General features: G+C 43.1%; 5 protein-coding genes across 6 annotated transcripts; 3 read left to right on the top strand and 2 right to left on the bottom strand.

Moving 5' to 3' along the window:
- Positions 1 to 276: 276 nt before the first annotated feature.
- Positions 277 to 5,327, bottom strand: LOC147060548 (leptin receptor overlapping transcript-like 1). 2 transcript variants are annotated; one of them, XM_085935025.1, is made up of 4 exons: positions 5,046 to 5,327; positions 2,825 to 2,900; positions 1,939 to 2,125; positions 277 to 1,851 (listed from the first exon to the last, which is right to left on the bottom strand). In XM_085935025.1, exons 2-4 carry the CDS (start codon positions 2,860 to 2,862, stop codon positions 1,735 to 1,737), a joined length of 342 nt encoding a protein of 113 aa, XP_085791151.1. In that variant the 5' UTR covers positions 2,863 to 2,900; positions 5,046 to 5,327; the 3' UTR covers positions 277 to 1,734. The 2 variants fall into 2 exon arrangements, with proteins under 2 accessions (XP_085791151.1, XP_085791150.1); XM_085935024.1 differs by lacking the exon at positions 5,046 to 5,327 and adding an exon at positions 4,588 to 4,722.
- srp72 (signal recognition particle 72) lies at positions 4,613 to 10,589 on the top strand. Its single transcript, XM_085935004.1, has 20 exons — positions 4,613 to 4,779; positions 5,247 to 5,363; positions 5,799 to 5,919; positions 6,005 to 6,125; positions 6,539 to 6,682; positions 6,747 to 6,858; positions 7,007 to 7,038; positions 7,259 to 7,383; positions 7,493 to 7,550; positions 7,630 to 7,761; positions 7,851 to 7,979; positions 8,055 to 8,127; positions 8,200 to 8,264; positions 8,379 to 8,474; positions 8,567 to 8,670; positions 9,123 to 9,200; positions 9,299 to 9,436; positions 9,736 to 9,773; positions 9,848 to 10,007; positions 10,160 to 10,589. The coding sequence occupies exons 1-20, from the start codon at positions 4,734 to 4,736 to the stop codon at positions 10,329 to 10,331; spliced, it is 2,061 nt and encodes a 686-aa protein (XP_085791130.1). The 5' UTR covers positions 4,613 to 4,733; the 3' UTR covers positions 10,332 to 10,589.
- Positions 10,590 to 10,731: 142 nt separating this feature from the next.
- On the top strand, positions 10,732 to 12,817 carry LOC147060546 (snRNA-activating protein complex subunit 1-like). Its single transcript, XM_085935015.1, has 2 exons — positions 10,732 to 11,713; positions 12,337 to 12,817. The coding sequence occupies exons 1-2, from the start codon at positions 11,108 to 11,110 to the stop codon at positions 12,700 to 12,702; spliced, it is 972 nt and encodes a 323-aa protein (XP_085791141.1). The 5' UTR covers positions 10,732 to 11,107; the 3' UTR covers positions 12,703 to 12,817.
- A 484-nt stretch (positions 12,818 to 13,301) lies between these two features.
- On the top strand, positions 13,302 to 16,187 carry arl9 (ADP-ribosylation factor-like 9). The gene is made up of 4 exons (XM_085935023.1): positions 13,302 to 13,596; positions 14,008 to 14,188; positions 14,305 to 14,480; positions 15,145 to 16,187. The coding sequence occupies exons 1-4, from the start codon at positions 13,333 to 13,335 to the stop codon at positions 15,316 to 15,318; spliced, it is 795 nt and encodes a 264-aa protein (XP_085791149.1). The 5' UTR covers positions 13,302 to 13,332; the 3' UTR covers positions 15,319 to 16,187.
- A 1,027-nt stretch (positions 16,188 to 17,214) lies between these two features.
- LOC147060544 (uncharacterized) lies at positions 17,215 to 20,489 on the bottom strand. Its single transcript, XM_085935022.1, has 8 exons — positions 20,326 to 20,489; positions 19,399 to 19,544; positions 19,176 to 19,282; positions 18,835 to 18,968; positions 18,297 to 18,388; positions 18,020 to 18,105; positions 17,767 to 17,953; positions 17,215 to 17,678 (listed from the first exon to the last, which is right to left on the bottom strand). The coding sequence occupies exons 1-8, from the start codon at positions 20,384 to 20,386 to the stop codon at positions 17,532 to 17,534; spliced, it is 960 nt and encodes a 319-aa protein (XP_085791148.1). The 5' UTR covers positions 20,387 to 20,489; the 3' UTR covers positions 17,215 to 17,531.
- Positions 20,490 to 20,500: the final 11 nt, after the last annotated feature.

The raw sequence follows: 20,500 nt of genomic DNA, 5'->3' as shown, positions 1-20,500 counted from the left end.
GCGAGGTGGAATGAAACCCGTACCCTCCGATTCGTGAGGCGGACGTGCTGACCAGTGCCCCCATCGTGCCTCACTTTTGAAAAATATATCATTTTAATCAATCACACATTATTAGTCAATGATTTTAAGTATGTATATATACATAGAATTTCGAATTTAAAAATGTCGCCCCTGCACCCCCCCCAAAAAACTAATATATATAAATAATATAATATATAAAAAAGCTACAAAGATCATCTGTCAAATCAACTTAAATGACTGAATGGCTCAAAGAGAATGTCCCAAAATTGTATTTATTTGAAAACATAAACCCGCCATGCTGACTACTGCCATTGAACACGTTCTATTCAACAAAATAAAATGGAAATGACACAACTGCCAGTGTGGGAGCAAACTGCCAAGGAGAGAGAGACGCCGAAAAGTCAACTGCGTAACACAGTAGGTCATAGGTCAGACCATGTCGGACAGATTTAACAAGAAATTCTCAGAGTTCTCTTTCGCTCACTTTTAGGTTTGTTTGTTTTTTCTTTTAAAACATCATCATCATCATCAGCGGGTTTGTTTTGTCACTGACTTAAAAGCATTAGCATTACAGAAGAAAACACACAAATGATGTCAGTAGTTTTTCAGAGCTGCCTTCATTCCAGTGCTTTGTACAATCAATGCCTTCACTGAAGTGATGATCTCAGGATAACGTTAAAAAAAAAATGCATCATAGGATTAGATGGATGTCAGTGAGATGACTGAAAAAATCATTTTTATTGTGTTTTCATCATGAGCAACAAAACAACCTCACGTGATATGGCACCACATTTTCATTTAAAAGCCTCTTAAAGCAGGGATGGGACAAAATATCAGTATCTTATCGTTCTGTATCCATACAAGTACTCAACCGCCAATTATGCAGGTAATTATGTTCTCTGGGGTATCTGCAAACACATCAAGTCCAGGCAGGGATGGGACAAAATATCAATCCATATCTTATCGTTCCGTCTCCATGCAAGTAATTGCCTGTTATGCAAGTGCAAAATGGTTCAATTAGCGCCAGTCATCTACATTCTTGATGCGGAACGTATTTTTCCATGCAGAACTAATAACACCACACGAGTTCAAGTTAAGATAAAAGTTGATGCAACCAATGGTGTATATTGATGATTGTGTAAGTTGTTGTAGGCATAATGTTGCAATATAATTGTGCAAGATATTCTGTGATTCCCACCCCTGCCTCTCGGTATGTAGACTGTTGAATGTCAGTTAGGAATTGGCAAATCAGCAAAGAAGGATATTATCGAGCGCCACTTTGTGGACTGGATTAAATGCATTGGAAATAACAGAATTGAATTGACATGGAGGTCTTCTGAGACTTTCAGGTGATGTTTTTTATCGTTTTCACAGAATTGCAAGCTGTTCTCCATGTCAGTTTGGCTCCGAACAATCAAATATCACAACATTAGTCATGGAAGGTAATGGAAAATAATTCCCCAAAATAAGCGGAACAAATAAACCCACTTTATGTCAGTTTGTTGCGAAGCAGGCCAGTGAAAAACAAAAGCTATTGCACGGCTTCAGAGAGACTACTATAAATAATAATAACAACAAAGATCAAATAAGACCATCAATAATGATGCTAATAATAATAATAATAATAACAATGATGATAATAACATAATAATAAAGATGATAATAACATTAACTATAATAAAAATGGTTCAGACCCTTCTTCGTTTTGCCGGTTTACCACTGCTGCCAGCTGAAGTCATCATTGGATCCGAAGACGAGGAAGAAGCCCAAGATGGTGACAAAGATGACGATATTGCCCGTCGAGACGAGCGCGCACGCGCCCCAAGCGATCTGCAAACGTAAGCGGCCATTCCGCCGTAACGCTAAAGACCTTGTTTGGTGGCTATTTTCAACATTTGCACAATTGTGGTGACTTACCACTTCAGCTCGCGCAAAGACGATGGGCAGGCCAAAAGCTGAGATGACGATGCCGGTCGTGAGGAATATAGCCAACTCCTTGCAGGCGTTGCTGGCCGAGTCGGTATCGTCTACGACCCGCCGCGAGATGCAGTATGGGAGGGGTGAGAGGATGTAGAAGAAGAGGAGGAAGAGTGGCCAGTATTTGCTGCGCGCAGAAGGAGACAACAGGTGAATTGCAACAGCTGATGTGTTGTTGCGACCAGAGAAAAACGGACACGACAACTCAAGGGGTTTGAAAGCCTAGTCGGAAACCCTAATCTTAGAAACCCTAAAAGTAGTTTGAAACCCTCGTCGGAAACCCTAACCCTAGTTTTAAGACCTAGTTTAAAACCCTAACCCTGTTTTAAAACCCTAACCCTAGTTTGAAACCCTAATTAGCGATCCTAAAACTCGTAGGAAACCCTAGTCGGAAACCCTAACCCTAGTCTGAAAGCCTAGTTAGAAACCCTAATCTTAGAAGCCGAAAAGAAGTTTGAAACCCTCGTTGGGAACCCTAACCCTAGTTTTAAAACCTAGTTTGAAACCCTAACCTTGTTTTAAAACCCTAGTCGGAAACCCTAACCCTAGTTTGAAACCCTAATTAGCGATCCTAAAACTCTTTGGAAACCCTAGTCGGAAACCCTAACCCTAGTTTGAAAGCCTAGTCGGAAACCCTAATCTTAGAAACCCTAAAAGTAGTTTGAAACCTTGGTCGGAAACCCTAACCCTAATTTTGTGAACCATAACTAGACAAGCTGAAGGCTCTAATTCAATAATTTTCTTCATTGCCTGAAGTTTCAACCGTAAGCTCCATTAACTTAATGGTATAAAACATATTTTCCCCAAAAAATTACAGCTTCCTTACTCATAGACGGGGAGGGCACATCCCAGCATGAGGAACATGAGGCCGATGGCCCCTCCGAAAGACAGCGCAATTAGAGCTGGAAGACAGCAAGGACAATTGATTAGAGACAACTATAAGTCAGTAATTAAGTTGTATTTCATGTAGCATGGTTCAAATAGAATCACAAAGACAACAGTCTTATGGGACGATCTGCCCAAACTATTTTGTTTTGAAATGCTTTTTAAATACGTCTGTACACGTGGCAACTTTTAACAAAAGTGCATTCAACAATTTGAGGGCGGCAGACTGCAAGGCTCTGTCACATTTTTCATCTCATGTCAGGGACATGAAATTACTTGATGAAATAACTTGAGATAAGCAAGTATCGGTATTTGTACCAATAGTATCGACTTCTTTTAAGTGAAGGCCATCCACTGAGACTGAGGATGAGGAAAAATCTGATATTAAATCTTCTTCAGCGGTACTTGGTTAGTTATGCATTAGTACTTTGACATTTTGGTGAATCAGCATCATATGCTTCAGAAAGGAAGGTCTTTGTTAAATTGTTGTCATTGTGTTTCATGGCATTTAACCTTCACACATCAAAAGTACTCTTGGTAATCTGTAGTGGTGAGTACTCAAAGAGCAAAGACATGTAATGGTTATCGGTCTTAAAAAAGTGGTATCAGGAAAAAGCAATGATTGATTCTGACCGTTGCACTACATATCAACCTAATTTGTAGTTTGTATCAATCCTTTTTTGTTTGACCTATATTTTCTGATGTTAAACATGTGGCAAGGAAAACAGCAAAGTGAATACATTTGTGCTACCACTTCCTTATGACTGAAAATGACATTGCAGTGCCTAGGAGCTCACCTGTTTGCTGGGTTTGGTCATGTGACAGTCGCAAAACAAGATCAAACTCAGATTATCATGTTTTGACTGGGCGGGGTGCTCAGAATATGTTATTGTTAAGAAAATGTTGCAATTGCCTCCATGTCGAAACTATGCGCTGTGACAGTATTACCTATGGTCACGAATTTTAATGGGGTAACAGTAAATGCTTTTTAACAGTGCTTTCTTTAGAGACATTTTAATGATCAATAACTGGGTCTTAAAACTATGCAACGTTTTTTAAAAAGAAATCCAAATATTTTATGTTGCCGTGATGACCTACCCACCTCACTCTCACATGCACGCACGCGCGCACGCGCACACACACACACACACACACACACACACACACACACACACACACACACACACACACACACACACACACAACCAATTACAACAATGGGCAGAGCCCCAAGCTACATACCATGTGACTCATTAGCTTTTTGTCAATAATAACGCAAACAAGGCTACCAAGACATTTTAACACGTAAAACGCCCTATTTATCTTTTACGTGATTAGTAGCGCGTAATCGCCCAACTTTCGCTTTGGTTAGCCTTAGCCTATGAGAGATGCTATAACATAATATTGGTCTTCCCCAAAACTGACAACGTCATAGGAGGTCATGCTGTCAAAAGTTGTAATGCACAAACCGATTGATGACATGAAAAGAGACAGCATTCAAGCACATGGCGGTGTTATATGTTGAGCTAAAGCTAAAGACTACGGTCGGCCTTGTGGCGATACTTTTCCATTAGCTAGCCTGAAAAACGCCAAACGCGTGCGTAAGGATTGCGTCAAGCTAACGTAGCGGAAGCCGTTTTATTTTTATTTTTTTTTGTGTTCATTTGTAGTTATGTCATGTATAATAACGTCATTTAGTTGCACCTTTAATCCCCGCCATCTCCACTGGACAAAGGAACGTCACACAACAGCCAAGCCAGATCACAACAGCTCCCTCGCATCCGCTGAGGACTGCGTCGGAACCGGGAGCATTTTGGTGTCGCTCGAGATGCTTTCAAAGACTCGCACGAATGTCGGAATTAAATAGTTTGTGCGATTGCTCTAAAAAAAATCATGGTAGGTCTGTTTATTGTATTAACAGGTCAAATAAGTGATAATGGCCTTTGTCAATGGATGTAAAAGTGTGCCATTAACGTCTGCAACTGAGTAGAGACAGCTTGTTGCTTTGATTGAAAAAATGTTGACCCACATTTAACCAGTGTACGCGAACATAGCAAAGCGGTCGTTTGAAAGAAAAAAAAGCACAACAAAATCACATGATTAAATAAAACCTTAATTATGTTTAAAAGTCTTTACGGAATTCGGAAACAAGATTTACTTACATATTCGTGTTCCGTCGACTGCGTAGCAATGGAACTTCGTAAACCGAGGACCCTGCTGGTATATTCATCATAAAAACTCTGTAGCGACGATTTGGAGAACAAGAAAATAAAATACAGCAATTATAACATATTTAATATGAAACTAGATCGCGTTTGATGTTAATCCGGATGTACACGTTTGTACTTCCGACTGTCACCCAGTACTCCACTCAGCAAAGATGGCGAGCGGGGGGCCGTCCACGGCGTCACTGTGGACAGAAGTGAACCGCTGCGGACAGAACGGGGACTACACGAGAGCCTTGAAAGCTCTTACAAAAAGTAGGTGTCCTTGCCGATAGTGAAGCCGGACATGTTGTCGACGTCTGTGTTTTGCACCTGCGCTAACTTGTTACTCCTGTCAACGGTGCATCGTGGCTAAGCTATGGTTAACTACCCGGACAGCTGTTAGCATGTGGCTAGTCTCTAGGCCCTAAGTTAGCAAAATGTCACTTTTTGTTCGCCTTTGCTTTTTTTTCTCTGATGTATTTCCATATAGTATTTCATAATATAGTTGTGACATACGTAGTACATGTGTATTATGCGATGTTGTGGTGTATTCTGCACCGCCTTCCCGCGATTTGTGACGTGTCCTTTTCCTGACAGTGTGTTCATCTTGTTTTATTTTTGCCAAATGTAAATGTTGCTCGCGTTCTAATAAATAGGTTCGATTGTGTTTTGTAAGATGTGTCCTTCTTTCTCCTCCTCTTGTCACAGTTTTGCAAGCAAACAGGGAGGATGTCACGGCCCTTCACTGTAAAATTGTGTGCCTTATCCAGAATGGCACCTTTAAGGAGGCTTTAAATTTCATGAATATACACAACAAGGTCCTTGGAAGGTAAATCATGATTACATAGAAAGACTGTATCTCATCTACCCTTGCTTTTGAAACTTCCCCGTTGGTGCTTCTCCTATTCTCCCAGTGAGCTTGTGTTTGAGAAAGCATATTGCGAGTACCGGTTGAACAGAGTGGAGAACTCGCTGAAGACCATCGAAAGTGCTCCCGAGCAGACGGACAAGCTAAAGGAGCTCTACGGTCAAGTGGTGAGACGAAAGAAAGAATGTATCCATTTGATTTGAATCGAGGTGTACATCATTCCCAGTTACTTCGTCCGTCCGTCCAATCATCCATCCATCCATCCATCCATCCATCCATCCATCCATCCATCCATCCATCCATCCATCCATCCATCTTCTATACCACTTGTCCCAGCAATAGGCGGGAATTTCAACTTTTGTTTATATGGCCTTCACTGTCATAGATGTGTAACAAGAACTCCCCTACTATATAGTAAAGGTGACGTAAAGTAAAAATAATCACCAGCTGAAGACACCAATAGTTGTATTTACCTATAATGAGTCAGGTCATTGTGCTCAACATGCAGCTGCTATTTATTTTACTGTAAAGGAAACAAACAATCCAAACATGTTTATGTTTTGTTTCTCCCTTTATGCAGTTGTACAGACTGGAGCGCTATGATGAGTGCAAGTCTGTCTACACGGATCTGATCAGGAACTCTCAGGATGAGTATGAAGAGGAGCGCAAGACCAACCTTGGGGCTGTCATGGCCGCCATGAGCCAGTGGGAGAAGGCGCCGTTGGTAAGCATTGCCTTAATGAACCCAGATACTCAACTTAGTTAATTTTTGCTGCTTCACTTGGCAGGAAGATTTAGGCCTTCCCCAATCGACGTACGAGCTGTGCTACAATGCTTCCTGCATGCTGATTGGCCAGGGTCAGCTGACTGCGGCCTATAATAAGCTTCAACAAGCTGAAGGTCAGACGTATTCCCGTTCGCAGTCCAACTGTTTCAGTTCTCATCCAAATTTTTGGCCAACCTTTTTTGAACTGAGGGCGCCTCCCCTCACAAAAAAATGGATCATGATTTATATATAAACAATGTTTTTTATTTTCATGTGTTTCAGAGCTTTGCCGGCTGTCAATGGCTGATGATTCAGTAAGTTTGTCTGTACATCTGCTGTACCTGTAGAGCCACCGTTACTTGTCATGGTGTCGAAATTCAATGCTAGCAATAAATCTATGTGTCCTGGAATTTAGGTTGTTTTAATTCATAAAATTATCAAACTGTAAAGGATTTTGACGACGTTATTGATCAAATTTTATACCATCTGCTTTGCCCCGCCCCTTTTCCCCCATAATTGTGGCATCTTCTGCAGGACATAACCGAAGAGGACATAGAGTCGGAGCTGGCCGTCATCCATTCTCAGATGGCTTACGTGATGCAGTTGCAAGGTCGAACGGACGAGGCGCTCCAGCTCTACAATCAGGTCATCAAGCTCAAGTGAGAGGAATTTTCTGTCATTTTCTATCAGAAGTAGAAGCTTATGTGCGAACGTATGGGTGTCATTTATTCATTTTACATAAAACGCTTTGATCGTTGCTTGTTTCAGGCCTTCAGATGTGGGCCTGCTGGCTGTGACTGCCAACAACATCATTACAATAAACAAGGTGGGCAATGGCAAGCTTGTGTAGGAATGATGATGATAATAATGATGATAATTCCACTAATTAAAGCGTTCCTCCCCAGGACCAAAACGTTTTTGACTCCAAGAAGAAGGTGAAGCTGACAAACGCTGAAGGGGTGGAACATAAGCTGGCCAAAAAGCAGCTACGGGCCATCGAATTCAACAAAGCTTTGCTGGCCATGTACACTAACCAGGTGAGTTGAGAGTAATCCCAATGAGACATGTTCATGCTTTGTTTGTCTTTTAACATTTACTATTTTTTGTTATGTCTGTTATTCAACAGGCAGACCAGTGCAGAAAGCTGTCCTCCAGTCTTCAGTCTCAGAACCCAGGTCACCCGCGACCTGTCCTGATCCAGGTGGCTCAACTGTGCAGGGAGAAGCAGTACAGCAAAGCCGTCGAGTTGCTCCAGGTAGGACAGCTGGCAACAGACATTTATGACACCTGTGCAGTTATTTTTTTATTTTATTTTTTGTTCCATCTTCAGCAATTTTCAGATAAGCATCCGGAGAGCGCTTCGAGCATCAAACTGACGATGGCACAGCTCTATTTAGTTCAAGGTATGAATATTTATTTTTAAGTTGGTTTGTTTCAGTGTATGATGGTCTTTTTTTTTTTTTTTTCGTCTTCAGGTCATGTCACAAAAGGCTGTGATGTCCTAAGGTCCATTGAAGAGTTCAAGCATAAAGCAGGCATGGTGAGTGTGCATTGATGGACAGCATTGTCACTTCTGCTTTCTAACAGTGATGGGCTTGGTGGAGTTAGTTGTCAAAATATTCGCCTAAACAAAACGGCGCTGTTGACGTCTCAGGTGTCCGCTCTGGTGTCCATGTACTCGCACGAAGAAGACATTGATGGTGCCATTGACGTTTTTAGACAAGCTATTCAGCACTATCAGTCGGAACAGGTTTGTTTCTTGTCGCCTGTTTTAATTCCTCGGCCGTGTAAAAGCAGCGTAACTTAAGGTAATGTCATATTTGCTCACCTGTCACTACCCAGCCAGGAGCCGCGGCTCACCTGGCTCTGGTGCGAGAAGCTGCCAATTTCAAACTGAAGTACGGGCGGAAAAAGGAAGCCATTAGTGATCTGGAGCAACTGTGGAAGTGAGTTTACTCCGTGTGCACGTGTGTGTTAGGGGACAATCACTTGGCTATCAGTCATGTATTACTCAAATTTAGCACCTCGGCTTCAAATCTATGTTGGTAAAAGACTCCTTTAAGTTGCACTGGGAAGGTTTTACTATGTTTTAGACATGACAAAAAAGATCTATACCTGAACCTTTAATCCTATGTACAAACATGAAACTCTAAAATCCAATTATGTTGTCGCTGAACTATGCCAAATGCCTAACTCACTAGAAACGCATTACATCAATATTCAAATTGTATACATTGCACTTGTCAAAGGCCATGCATGTATAGTTTTTATTTTCCCATCACCATTTTATGACCAAACTGGTGAGTACAAAATGTTTGGGATTTTTTTTCTTCTTATCGTAATGGTTAAATTTGATCTTTGGTTACTTGTGTTAATAAACTTTTATTTCTTCAAACAGGCAAAACCCAAAGGATATTCACACGCTGGCGCAGCTCATCTCCGCCTACTCTCTTGTGGACACAGACAAAGCCAAATCGTATCCTTTAAAAGCAAATTGGGTCTTTCGGTTTAGCAGGCATGTCTTATATGTCAGCATTTGAAAACGGTTGCAATTTCCTCAGCGTTCCCCTCCAGCTTAAGCAAGCACCTCCCTTCAGCTGACACCATGTCTTTCAAAGTAGATGTTGATGAGCTGGAGAACTCGCACGGAGCCACGTACGTCCGGAAGAAGGCAGCCAAAGTTGTGGGAGAAAATCCTCCGAAAGAAGAAGGGTAATTTATTCCTCTCTTTCTAACAGGCTTTATTTTATTCAATTTGTCCTCCTCCCTGACATAAAAAGTTTTCTAACAGCCACTCTGATTTTTTTTTTTCCCCAAAGAAGGCTTTGGTGCCATCTTGTGGAATTTCTTAATGTTATGGAATGAAGTTTTTGGTGAATAGCTTGAAAGTTGCCAGATTTAAAAAAAAAAAAAAAAAGCAAATTAGTGATCCTCCCCATATGTAAAGTGTCATGGGACAATTAGCAACACAAATAACATTTAATTCATAATTTACATTTATCTTTTGCCAGACAAGGAGAAATCAAAAAGAAGAAGAAGAAAAAGAAAGGTACGTTTTACTCACTGATAAACCTAACAACCATTTGGGCTTAAGTCCCCACCTCCTCTTTTTCCTCCCTCCAGGTAAACTTCCGAAGAATTGTGACCCCAAAGCCACCCCAGACCCTGAGAGATGGCTACCCATGAGGGAACGCTCATACTACCGAGGCAAAAAGAAAGGGAAGAAGAAGGAGCAGATCGGAAAGGGCACGCAGGGGGCCACGGCAGGGGCCTCGTCAGACCTGTGAGTAATTGAAATGTTGATCAAAACATTCCGGAACAAAAAAATGTCAAACCAAACCCTCTGCCTTCATTTATTTTAAAATCTTTTGCGGTATTGATCAGAACCAGAAAGCTTAAAATTATGTCCATTTTGTCTTCCTCCCTCTGTGCCAGGGATGCCAGCAAGACCGCAAGCAGCCCGCCGACGTCCCCTCGACCAGGTTCGGCGTCCGGCTCGGCCTCCACTAACGTGGTCCCTCCGCGACAGCAGAAACCCGCGTCGTCCGGAGCCACACGCAAGAAGGCACCGCAGAAGAAGAAAAAGGGTGGCAAAGGAGGCTGGTAGCCTCGGAAGAAAGGAACATTCAAAAAGATTTTTTCCCCTTTATTTTGGGTCCTATTTTTTCCCCCTCTTTTAATTTACAGAAATCACCTCCATTTTCCCTCTGCTTTGTCTTATTTTTACCGTACAGGAAACGGCACAAGATGGACTCAAAGGCAGTTCTGAAATGAGAGTGGATGTCTTTATGAGCATTCATTCTGTTCTGGTCTTGTGACCTTTACAAGACAAACTGTTCAATTGAATTAAAAAGTACAAAATGAACTGCCCTCGGCTCATGTTTTGGTCTATGTCACTTTCTTCATGTACTTTAAAAGTGTCACTGACATTGATAATTGAGGCCGAATTGAAGCATTATGCAATTATTAGCATAGAAGGGGAAATTATGTATGACTCAAAATCTTAAAAGTAACAATCATGACTTAGTGGGTTGACCGCATACAATAATTTACGTGTATGTATTTAACAGGTTCTACATGTAATGTTTGTCAACCGTGGCTGTTATACATTTAAGGAGGGGGGAAATATGTAGGTCATATATCTTTTAGTGGTGACTTTAATCATAAAATGATGCAACTTTTCCTCAGAAATACTATAATTCAATCCGTATTATTATTATTTTTTTTAAAATAAAGAATATGCAACTTTATTCTAGTACTTTAGTCTTGAAAAAGGGTTGGAGTTGTCCTAATTGGGCCGCGCTCGTTCCGGAAATTGCTTGAACGTTAACGCAACGCAATCCCTCTCTTGGAATCATTCACCCTCACACAATTTGGTTCACGATGCCTCCCAAAAACACCAACACCTTCTACGAACCTCTGACCGAGGACGTAGAAGACTTCCTCGGCTGTTTCCAGCACGCCGACTCGATCCGCCTGGTGCGCTTCACGGCCCTGTGGAAGAACGCCCGCTTTTCGGACGTCTTCCTGGGCATGACCTGCATGAGCGAAATGAGGCGCTTCTGCCGGGTGGCTATGGCCACGGCCGTCAAATACTTCCTGCCGCCTTACTGCTATCAGGTGCGGGTCGGCGGTCTCTACTTGATGCACGCTTTCTACTACACGCAGCTCGCCGTCCCTCGAGTGCAGATCCGCCTGGCTCTCCGGGACTGGGACGACGTGCAGAAGTTCTTGCGGGACTCCATCGCCTGCGGACACCTGGACGTGGTTTTTGTCTACCGAAAGCTGGTCGCTGCCAAAGCTGTAGTCTACACCGCCATGCCGCATTTGCTCGTCTTCCAGCGGCCCAAGAAGGCCAAAGGGCAGGAAGTGTGCGCCGGGATGCTGGCCAGGGCCAACGGGGTACAAGAGCTCCTAACCGAGGACTACCTGGAAGAGCTTTCCAACGTCCAAAACTACTACCATAAGATTAAGAACGAGCTGGTAGAGGTCCGTACCGCAGCTAAAATACTACGATGGCCTAGATCACAGGTGTCAAACTCAAGGCCCGGGAGGGCAGATATGGCCCGCCACTTAATTTTATGTGGCCCGCGAAGACAAATTGTGTATCAAATTCGTGTCATTACTAGAATTGCAAATTGTCTTCACTTTTAATATCTTTTTTTTTAAATATATTTGACCAGATTTTACACATCTGATTTGAAAATGAGTTATTTGTCTATGTTTTGAAGCTTGTAATGTATATAATATGAGGTGCTCGTACATTTACAAAAAAAAAAAGAGTTTGACACCCCTGGCTTAGATGTACATTGAGGAACATGAATAGAAAAAAGTTATATGGTTATATATATTTTTTAATTAAATGAAGGAAAAATAGTGTCAATAAATTGCGTCGTTGGGCACAACTTTCATGCTCAAAAGAAGTAGAAGGCATGATTATTTATTGACAATATTTTTTTTTTTAAGTAGTCTTGTGTGTCAAGGAAAACTGGTGAAGTGACACATTTATGACATTGATCACATGCATGAAACATCCTGGCTTCTGTCCACAGAAATATAGATGTTTAAAAATAGTACCGTGGTCTAATTATGTTGCTTTTTGGCCATTGTAGGTTCGCCTCCAGGCCACCATGACCCATGCAGACTTTGCCTCTCGTCTTAAAGACACTTTGAATGAGTTCCACACATGGCAGCAGAAGACTTTCAAGCAAACAAACAATGCCTGCAAGGATGAGACCAAGACCACTGAGCAGGAGGACTGCCGAAGCCGGGCTGTCCTGCTGGCCTCCATCAAGAAGAGAGGCTATGGGCAAAGCTTGTGTGACTCCAAGTCGGGGAAGTCCTGCCAGGAGGAGGCAGAGGATTCTTACAGATCTTTTCCCAAGCACCAAGCTCCCGATAAGAAGGAAAGGCCCCTGTCACTGAGGGCCCGCACGTGGAAGACTCTTGGGAAAAACACGGAGAAGTCGGACTTGTAGACTTGGCTTATGAACGGCCCAGACCAGGAGGGAGTGTCATTGAGACGGAAGAACAGTCAAGAGCGCTACAAGCAAGAGAAGGAGGGTTATGTGCACTTATCTTAAATGATTACTTGTATTTTTTATTTATTATTTTTTTTTGGTACAGAATGAAATAAAGACATTACAAACTCCGACAGCTCAGAATACTTTTGGCTACTGCGCATGCGCAGGTCCCTCCTCCCACCCTTCCATGTTGTTTTTCGGGAAACGAGCGCCATAGTCCTCAAAGACATAAAAAACGGGCTTTTTTTGAAGACGACCTATTTAACAACCCGTCAACGGTATGTGGAAAGGGATTTGAGAAATATTACAAAATAAATTCTAAATAAGACACTCTTTAATACCTTTAAAGTTTCATTTTGAGCTGCTTCTTCAATAGTTTGTATTGTGTTTTTAGCGCCGTCTGTTGGCCAAACTGAGTAACTACATCAACAAAAGACGAGACGGAAATGAGGTACAGAAGTCCCCCTCGCGCTTCCGGCCTAGTAATCCACTTGTTGACGACAGAGACGGTGCCAGACGGTGTGTTTCAAGTTAAACGAACATGTTAATTTAAATAATTAGTCCAGTTTTCTTTGAGTAAGCGCTATGTTGGGCTTGAGGGAAGCCGGCGTTGTCGGTTTCTCCGTGGCTCTGGCTGGAGGATTGGCTTACATCCTTTGGAACTACACGATCAACTCCCGGGAATCCGGTGAAAGTCGCCCGGGGGACGAGGCTGAGAGGCGAAGGCCCACCGGAGAAAAGCCGAAGAAAGAGGAGGTAGACGCGAATGGAAAAGACGTCGAGGAAACTGTCGCCGAAGCCCGTGTTGAGGCTGTTTGCACCGGCGAGAAAGCGCAGAAAGTATCTGAGGTAAGCATCGTCTCTGGCGGGCACACTTTCATGAACAACTCGGTGATGTTTCAAAAGCACCGAAGAGTCACACAACTTTTTCGTAATATACGTAGTTGCACAATGCAACTGCATTTGGAAACAATATGACACTTTCTAACCATTCACTTGAGGCGCCCATACAAACTTTAAAGGTGTATCGCCTAATGGTAAACCGGGATTGCAAGTTGTTAAAGATGATTCATATGAAATGATTGAATACACTTTCATAACTTAAGGTACTGCCCTAAGTGGGATTACAAGTTGTTAAGGATGACTACTTTCAGTGCAAGTACGAAAATCTCCACTCTGAATCCGAAGAACATCTTCTAAATGGCCAGGGCAGAGTTTATATCTCATTCGTGACCTTCACATTTAATCCTGTTTGTGCAGCAGTCAAAGTCGTTGAAGCCAGAAGGGACCCAAGTGCTGGTTCTGGGTCTGGATGGAGCCGGAAAATCCAGTCTGCTGTACTGTTTGGCCATTGGCAACCTGGACGTGGACATTGAGCCGACGCAGGGCTTCAATGCCGTCTCCATCAACAAAGAAGACCTGCACGTTGAATTCCTCGAGAGTAAGTTCATTCAGCAAGCGGCTCAATGCCTGATTTTCTTGAGCGATAGCTCTTAAATCCCTCAGCTCAGCCAGAAGTTACCTTCTGTAAAGCTTGCTGTCTTTGGATTTCATCAGTCGGCGGCAAGGCAGAGCTGAGACCTTATTGGCCAAGGTACATGTCCAAGGCTCTGCTGCTGGTGTTTGTGGTGGACTCGTCGGCGCCGCAGCTCTTTGGTGTTGCCAAGGCACAGCTGCACAAGCTGCTCAATGACGACCCCTGCCTGCCTCTAATGGTACTGGCCAACAAGCAGGTGAGGTTGACAGAAACACTCAACATATACAAAAAGACTCTTTGGTCCTTCACCTGAGATTAGACCATAAGGACAATTGCTGTGTTTTTAGACAGTCAAACTTGGGAGAAAAAAAAAACAAAAACTTTTTTTTTTCTTTGCGTTGCAAGTCAAAATTTGCATTATGAGTTTAAGCTATGTTGCAAAAAGTCATGTCCTTTGCAGGCACAGTTGCCTTTTATTTGTTAAGTGGACTGGACAAACAGGCTAACTCGCAAATCAACTGTTAAAATTCTAAATATCTTGGCTGTAATTCCACTGTGGACCAATCAATAGCAGCTTATTATGGTTTGACATTCTAAATTTAAAATAAACAAGAAGTATTTGTAGCTTATAATAAATACTGTTGAATGTGAAATTCTTTTTAATCAGAATCAATCCTACTTTTTATGCTTGCAGAAATATCTTCGAACATGATTATTTGTAAGGCTTGACCAAATTGCCAAGCGTGCGTTGTGGGGTTTAAAATACACTGTACTTCTTTGACAAATACCTTTGGCGCCATCTTGTGGCATCTTATTGATGAGCACAAAAAGAGCAATGTAATTATTTAATTACTGGACAGTCATAAGTAAGAATGAAAGCTTTTCTGTAAAAAGGCACACAAACAAGTGTTGTCTTACAGGACCTTCCGGGCGCCTGCAGCATCACCGACCTGCACGAGGCGCTGGAGCTTTCCGAGGTGGGAGAGCGCAAAATGTTTCTCATCGGCACATGCGTCAAGAAGGGTGAAGCGGAAGTCACCTCTGGTGTGCGGGATGCCCGGGAGCTCATCATCCAGCTGGCCGGCGACAAGTAAACGGCAGCAAGTTCCAATGTTCACTCGGGTCCGCGAAATCAGCGCAACTGAAACGAAATGAAAGTTAACCAAAGATGTTCTCAATGTTTTTGTAGTCAATGGGGAATATTTTTGCACCACGTTTTATGAGTAATAATACTACTTTTATATAACATTGTGATTTTCCAAGTAACTTTAATACATAGCCATTACTGAGAAGAACAGGTTAAAGACCAACTGGACAAGTTGTAATGTTACAAGGGAAAAAAAATTAATGTACAGTTTGTAACGTTTTTGAGCCTAAAAGGGTCAATTCATAATCTTACCAACTAATAGAAAAAGTTGATAAAAATGACAATTTTCCAAGTTAAAATATTCTGATTGTATTGTTTTATAATGATGACTTTTTTTCCCCATGTTATATTGTGACTTTCCCCTCATAATATATCATTCTGGAAATGCGATTAATAAGCTTGTATTACATAAAAAGATGGCTTTTAATATAACCATCTTTCAGTGTTGCAGTTCCTTTCCAACTTGGAGCCAAACTCCTTTCAACCGTCAGCTCCAAGTTGAATGAAAGTTTTGCAGGATACGGCAAAACAAGAACTAAATGTACTTTTCTTTTTTTAATCGCACTCCTGAAAAGGTGGGAGACTATTGCGTGTGAATTTCACTTATGGTTATTAAGTTACTAAAGTTAGAAAAGTCGATGTTTCCTTCAAATATTTTTTTTCTAACTGTATGGCCATAAAGACCTTTGTGTTTTTGCTGTATTTTAAACTAATGTCAACTTTTTTGATCTCTTTTCTGGTATCTCCAAAAACAAAACGTTGTCTGAAAACAGATTTTTGATCAGTTAAAATTAAAGATTGTTGTGTATTTACACAATATATATGTGTATATTTATTTTTTGGGCTGGTTTTGATGTTATTGTTGAATTGGCATCCTTGTGTCAAATTAGCTCAGGTTTTGTGTGCGCGGTTGCTACGCATCTCCATGGCAACAAAGACCGATAAGCGCAGCAACTTCCCAACTTCTTCCAGTTACATCTGAGGTCAAGTGAAGTGGCATCCGCTTATCTTATAATATATGTGTGGCAGTATTTATCATTTTAAGATTTATTATAAGGGTCAAACAGTGCAAGTCTTACCAACTAAGTGACCTCAGCTCTAATTGAGGCTATGCCCCAATTAATTGCAAGTGTGTGTCATCTACCTAAACACCAATTAGAAGAGCCACAAGAGATAATATAAAAAACTAAGTAGGTGACATCCATTATGCAATAAGAAACATTGTGAAAACTCTTTTTGAAGATGTCTTTTTAAAACGACATTGCAAAAAGAACCTGGATAACTATCATTAACGTTTGAATCAGGTGTGTTGCAGCAGGGAGACATTTAAATCATGTAGGACCGGAATTGCCCATCCCTGCTTTAGATGTACCTGTCAGGAATGGAATGGAGCATAGTGACCAAATGCAACTTGGACCTATTGGGGTAAAAGGTAGTTAGATGGGAGGTAGGTGGGGAACCGAAGACACACACGGGATAGAGACTCACAGCCAGCAAACCACTGGCTGTCCACTTGGACAAGCTTAAAATACTGACCGTGAGCCTCCAGAGAGACCGAGGGAAAACCAAACGCCAGGACCACTGGGCCTGGGAAAAACACACGGACAGGGCTTAAATTCACAGGGTAACAAGAGAAAGCAGGTGACAGACATTACGGTGACGAAAGGGGTGTGGCTGAGGCAAGTTGACGGCAGAGTAGCAAACACAGTTGGAATTCCACACCGTCGACATTGAGCGCTGGACTGCAAAATGGCTCCGGAACATCATGTGTCCGGCCGCATTAACTCTCCAGCATCCAAAGCAATGAGAGTCTAGACTGTATACGAAACTGACAGATACAAACCAAGTTTAAGAGCCAACGCCTTTATTCTGGTTCTAACACGTTTGCATAGTTGAAAGAAAATCATCACTTGAATATATTCAAAGAATTCATCAGAACATGCGGATTCATTTAAAGTGTGTTTATACTCGTACTATATTTTTCTACATAATGCGAAAATGCCGTACCGTGACATTATCTTGTACACTTAGTCTAAAGTGAACAACAGTAGGTGGCGACGGCTAAAGAAACAATAAGGAAAAAAAAACACGTCAGAATGGAGCTGATTGCCGTCGGCTGACGACGCCCAGACAGGAAGCGGCGCTGGGAAAGCCGTGTGGTCACTTCAGCTGGACGTGGATCTGCTCCACTTGCCACACCAACAGCAAGTTGATGGCTTGCAGATCCTGAAGTTGATAAGCAAAGTCCTGCTGGGACCCGCCGTTGAAAGTCAGCTGGAAAGCACCACTGCCACACTCGATGACAATCTAGACGGCGGAAGGCAGAGTGCAAGTTACTTTCTACGGGTTTAGAATTTGAGTGATGATTGAACGCCGACTTAGCGACGGACGTCACCTCGAAGGGGAGTCCTGGTCCAAAGGGGTTTTGTTGGGGAAGGCTCCCGGTCAGCTTCTCGCCCAATTTGCCGCTGAGTTTGGCGTTCATGGTGAAGCTCTTGGTGCCAAAGTCGATGTTCAGGTGCAGCGCATTGTTGCCCGTCTCCTTGCCGCTGCTGTCACGCACGTCCAGGTTGATCACCAGTCTGCAAGCACCAATGTGTCAGCTGCCTTCTTTGGCTGTGTGTGTGTGTGTGGGGGGGGGTCATTGCCTGGTTGCTCGGGGAATGGATTGTCCCTTGATGACGAGCGTACGGCCCACGCTGAGACCGCCCAAGCCACCTTGGAAGCCGCCCGTCTGCGCGCACACACAACGGAGAAAGATGGGAACAAGTAGACCATGCACGCGGTTTGGGGTCAGTGCGAGTGGACAAACAAAGGCATTTGGTTGCATGTCTTGAACAATGCCCACTGAAGGTGTTGAGAAAGCTTCACACGATTGCCACGGGAGAGTAAAAATGCTTGTGGGCATCCACAGCACAAACTCACATCGCTGTATTTCATGTAGAGCTGGCACTGGCACGCCACATCCCGAGAGGAACACGACGCTCCATTGGTGGCATTTGCGCACATGCCCTTATCTGAAAATGCCAAAAGTGAAATACATTCAGGCTAAAAAGTGACTACACACAGGTCAATTTCTTGAGGGCTCTCGAGTCCAGTCATATATGACCAAATCTGAGCGTTGAAAATGTGCAGCTTTGATGGTCGTTGCAACGGAGGATGACCCTCCCTACTTGGCCAGTAGGCGGCGACATCTTCTGCACGCGGGAAGTCTGCCCTGCTCGGCAGGCGGCCTGACTGAAGGCCTGGGCTTGCTCCCACTTTTTGTGGAGGAGGAACGCGGCTCGTGGCGGTGTTGCGCAACCCTCTTTTAAGAAACTCACTCGATTGCTCTCATAAACTTTGAGTTCCAATTTGTTTGTCAAAAAACGTGACTTCCTTTCTTAAAATATAAGCTGCACCAAATATTTTTCAGTGTCATGACACATGAACGCTGCAGCCGCAAAACAAGGTGTGCAATTACCCCTGGGCATCTTGCAGATGTAGTCCCGGTAACCGTCACATCGCCAGTCGTTCCAGCGATCACCATAATTCTGCCTCATCTCACCGCAGCTTTCCTGTCCTTTGTGGTCGTCTGGCTGTCTGGGTTCCCAAGCCCTGCAAGAAAGCAAATGTGGTGGACACACGCAAGGACTTGAAAGTAACTATTTCAGTCATGTTTTCAAGTCTTTCAGAAATCTTGATTGTGAATTGAGGTATCAAGTTGAGTCATCATCATCACCATCATCATTTAAAGCAACAAGTGCGCACGACTTGAAGCAATTCTCACAGGCTTGTCGCGCTTTCTCACTTGAGGAAACTCACGAGAAGGAGAAAGGTGTTCCGTCTGTCCACTTCCACACAGTGCTCCCAGGCGCCGCACGTCGTAGGCCAATCCAGTTACGACTCGATATTTTCTGCCCCAGCCACTCCTGCAAGGCAAAGAGTGAGTGAGTGAGTGAGTGAGTGAGTGAGTGAGTGAGTGAGTGAGTGAGTGAGTGAGTGAGTGAGTGAGTGAGTGAGTGAGTGAGTGAGTGAGTCGAGGTACCTGCTCCTGTCGGTCACCAATGCTCGCCAGGTGGCCTCCCTTGGACACACAGTAGTGCTCAGCCTGGTCCCAGTCCAGATCGTTTGTTCCGAAGAAGAAACAGTGATTGTTGTATTCCAGCCATCCGGTAGGACACACGGACACCGCTGGAACGAGAACAAAAAAATCAGATGAGAGCTGTGCCAGCATCCAGCAGATGTCTCCACATGCAGCAAGAAGAAAAGGTGGAGTGGCTTGTCTTGCAACATGGTCAACATTTCTGCAAGGAGCAACTTTGGTGGGCGTCAAAGGGCACGGCACGCGTGTCCATCGGGACTCGGTTACGGCAAATATAAAAAAAGCCTAGGATGTCCTCTGTTAGGGCCACCGGGAACTAACACAATGGCAGCATGTATGGTTTGAGAGATACGGACCAAAAACATACAGAAAACAAAAATGAATTGAATTGCTCGTTCTCAGGAAAGGATAAGGTAGCGAGTAAAACAAGTAATAATAAAACAACAACAACAATAAAAATGAATCATAATTTTATTTAGCCCATTTTTCGGTCTGGAACTGTATCAAAGGGCATTTGCCTACGGACGGGGGGAAAAAACGCCGCTTTCTGCACAGTAACAATTGCCCACCCCCACTGACGGTAAAGAAACGAACTTCATCAAATGTTTTTTAAAGGGCTAGCATACTTGTCCTGAGAGCATGCTTTTGTGAAATGGTCCGTTCTTTCAAAGCTGTGCCTTTGAAGACATTTTTTGATGGTTGTCGCAGTTGAACTTTACAACTAGGTCGTGCTTATTTAAATATTACAAAATTTACAAAATTAAGTTACGTTACATTCGACCATAGAATAATATATGCAATTCTACACCTGACATACAAAAAGTGAAGGGGGCATTTCCGTCCGAATAGAAGAAGTGAATAAATGCTCACCGATACAGGTGGGACGCAGTGCAAGGGCCATCATGAGCAAAGCGGCGAATGACGGAGCCATGTTCGGGATGTGAGGACCCAACACAGCAGCCGAGGAATCGGGAGGATGCTGGTGCGGCGTCGACTCATCTGGCGCCTGCCTGCCTGCTAAACTGCACTTGAAGCATGTGCAAGC

This window comes from Syngnathus leptorhynchus, chromosome 2 (assembly GCF_054491065.1).
Source record: "Syngnathus leptorhynchus isolate UIUO chromosome 2, UIUO_Slep, whole genome shotgun sequence".
NCBI classification, from domain to species: Eukaryota; Metazoa; Chordata; class Actinopteri; order Syngnathiformes; family Syngnathidae; genus Syngnathus; species Syngnathus leptorhynchus.
The sequence above is the reverse complement of the archived record's forward strand: the minus strand, read 5'-3'. Positions and strand labels throughout refer to the sequence as shown.

What these genes read in the sequence shown, in the direction of transcription:
- srp72 (XM_085935004.1), top strand. Translation starts at nt 4,734, where the DNA reads ATGTCGGAATTAAATAGTTTGTGCGATTGCTCTAAAAAAAATCATG. An exon ending in CTTGAAAGCTCTTACAAAAA is followed by an intron (nt 5,364 to 5,798) that starts GTAGGTGTCCTT and finishes CTCTTGTCACAG; the next exon opens with TTTTGCAAGCAAACAGGGAG. An exon ending in AGGAGCTCTACGGTCAAGTG is followed by an intron (nt 6,126 to 6,538) that starts GTGAGACGAAAG and finishes CCCTTTATGCAG; the next exon opens with TTGTACAGACTGGAGCGCTA.
- arl9 (XM_085935023.1), top strand. Translation starts at nt 13,333, where the DNA reads ATGTTGGGCTTGAGGGAAGCCGGCGTTGTCGGTTTCTCCGTGGCTCTG. An exon ending in GCACGTTGAATTCCTCGAGA is followed by an intron (nt 14,189 to 14,304) that starts GTAAGTTCATTC and finishes GGATTTCATCAG; the next exon opens with TCGGCGGCAAGGCAGAGCTG. An exon ending in TGGTACTGGCCAACAAGCAG is followed by an intron (nt 14,481 to 15,144) that starts GTGAGGTTGACA and finishes GTTGTCTTACAG; the next exon opens with GACCTTCCGGGCGCCTGCAG.
- LOC147060548 (XM_085935024.1), bottom strand. An exon ending in TGTGCCCTCCCCGTCTATGA is followed by an intron (nt 2,126 to 2,824) that starts GTAAGGAAGCTG and finishes TTCTGCGCGCAG; the next exon opens with CAAATACTGGCCACTCTTCC. An exon ending in TCTTTGCGCGAGCTGAAGTG is followed by an intron (nt 1,852 to 1,938) that starts GTAAGTCACCAC and finishes TTACGTTTGCAG; the next exon opens with ATCGCTTGGGGCGCGTGCGC.
- LOC147060544 (XM_085935022.1), bottom strand. Translation starts at nt 20,386, where the DNA reads ATGGCTCCGTCATTCGCCGCTTTGCTCATGATGGCCCTTGCACTGCGT. An exon ending in CATCTGCAAGATGCCCAGGG is followed by an intron (nt 18,389 to 18,834) that starts GTAATTGCACAC and finishes TGGCATTTTCAG; the next exon opens with ATAAGGGCATGTGCGCAAAT. An exon ending in TCTACATGAAATACAGCGAT is followed by an intron (nt 18,106 to 18,296) that starts GTGAGTTTGTGC and finishes GTGTGCGCGCAG; the next exon opens with ACGGGCGGCTTCCAAGGTGG.
- LOC147060546 (XM_085935015.1), top strand. Translation starts at nt 11,108, where the DNA reads ATGCCTCCCAAAAACACCAACACCTTCTACGAACCTCTGACCGAGGAC. An exon ending in TTAAGAACGAGCTGGTAGAG is followed by an intron (nt 11,714 to 12,336) that starts GTCCGTACCGCA and finishes TGGCCATTGTAG; the next exon opens with GTTCGCCTCCAGGCCACCAT.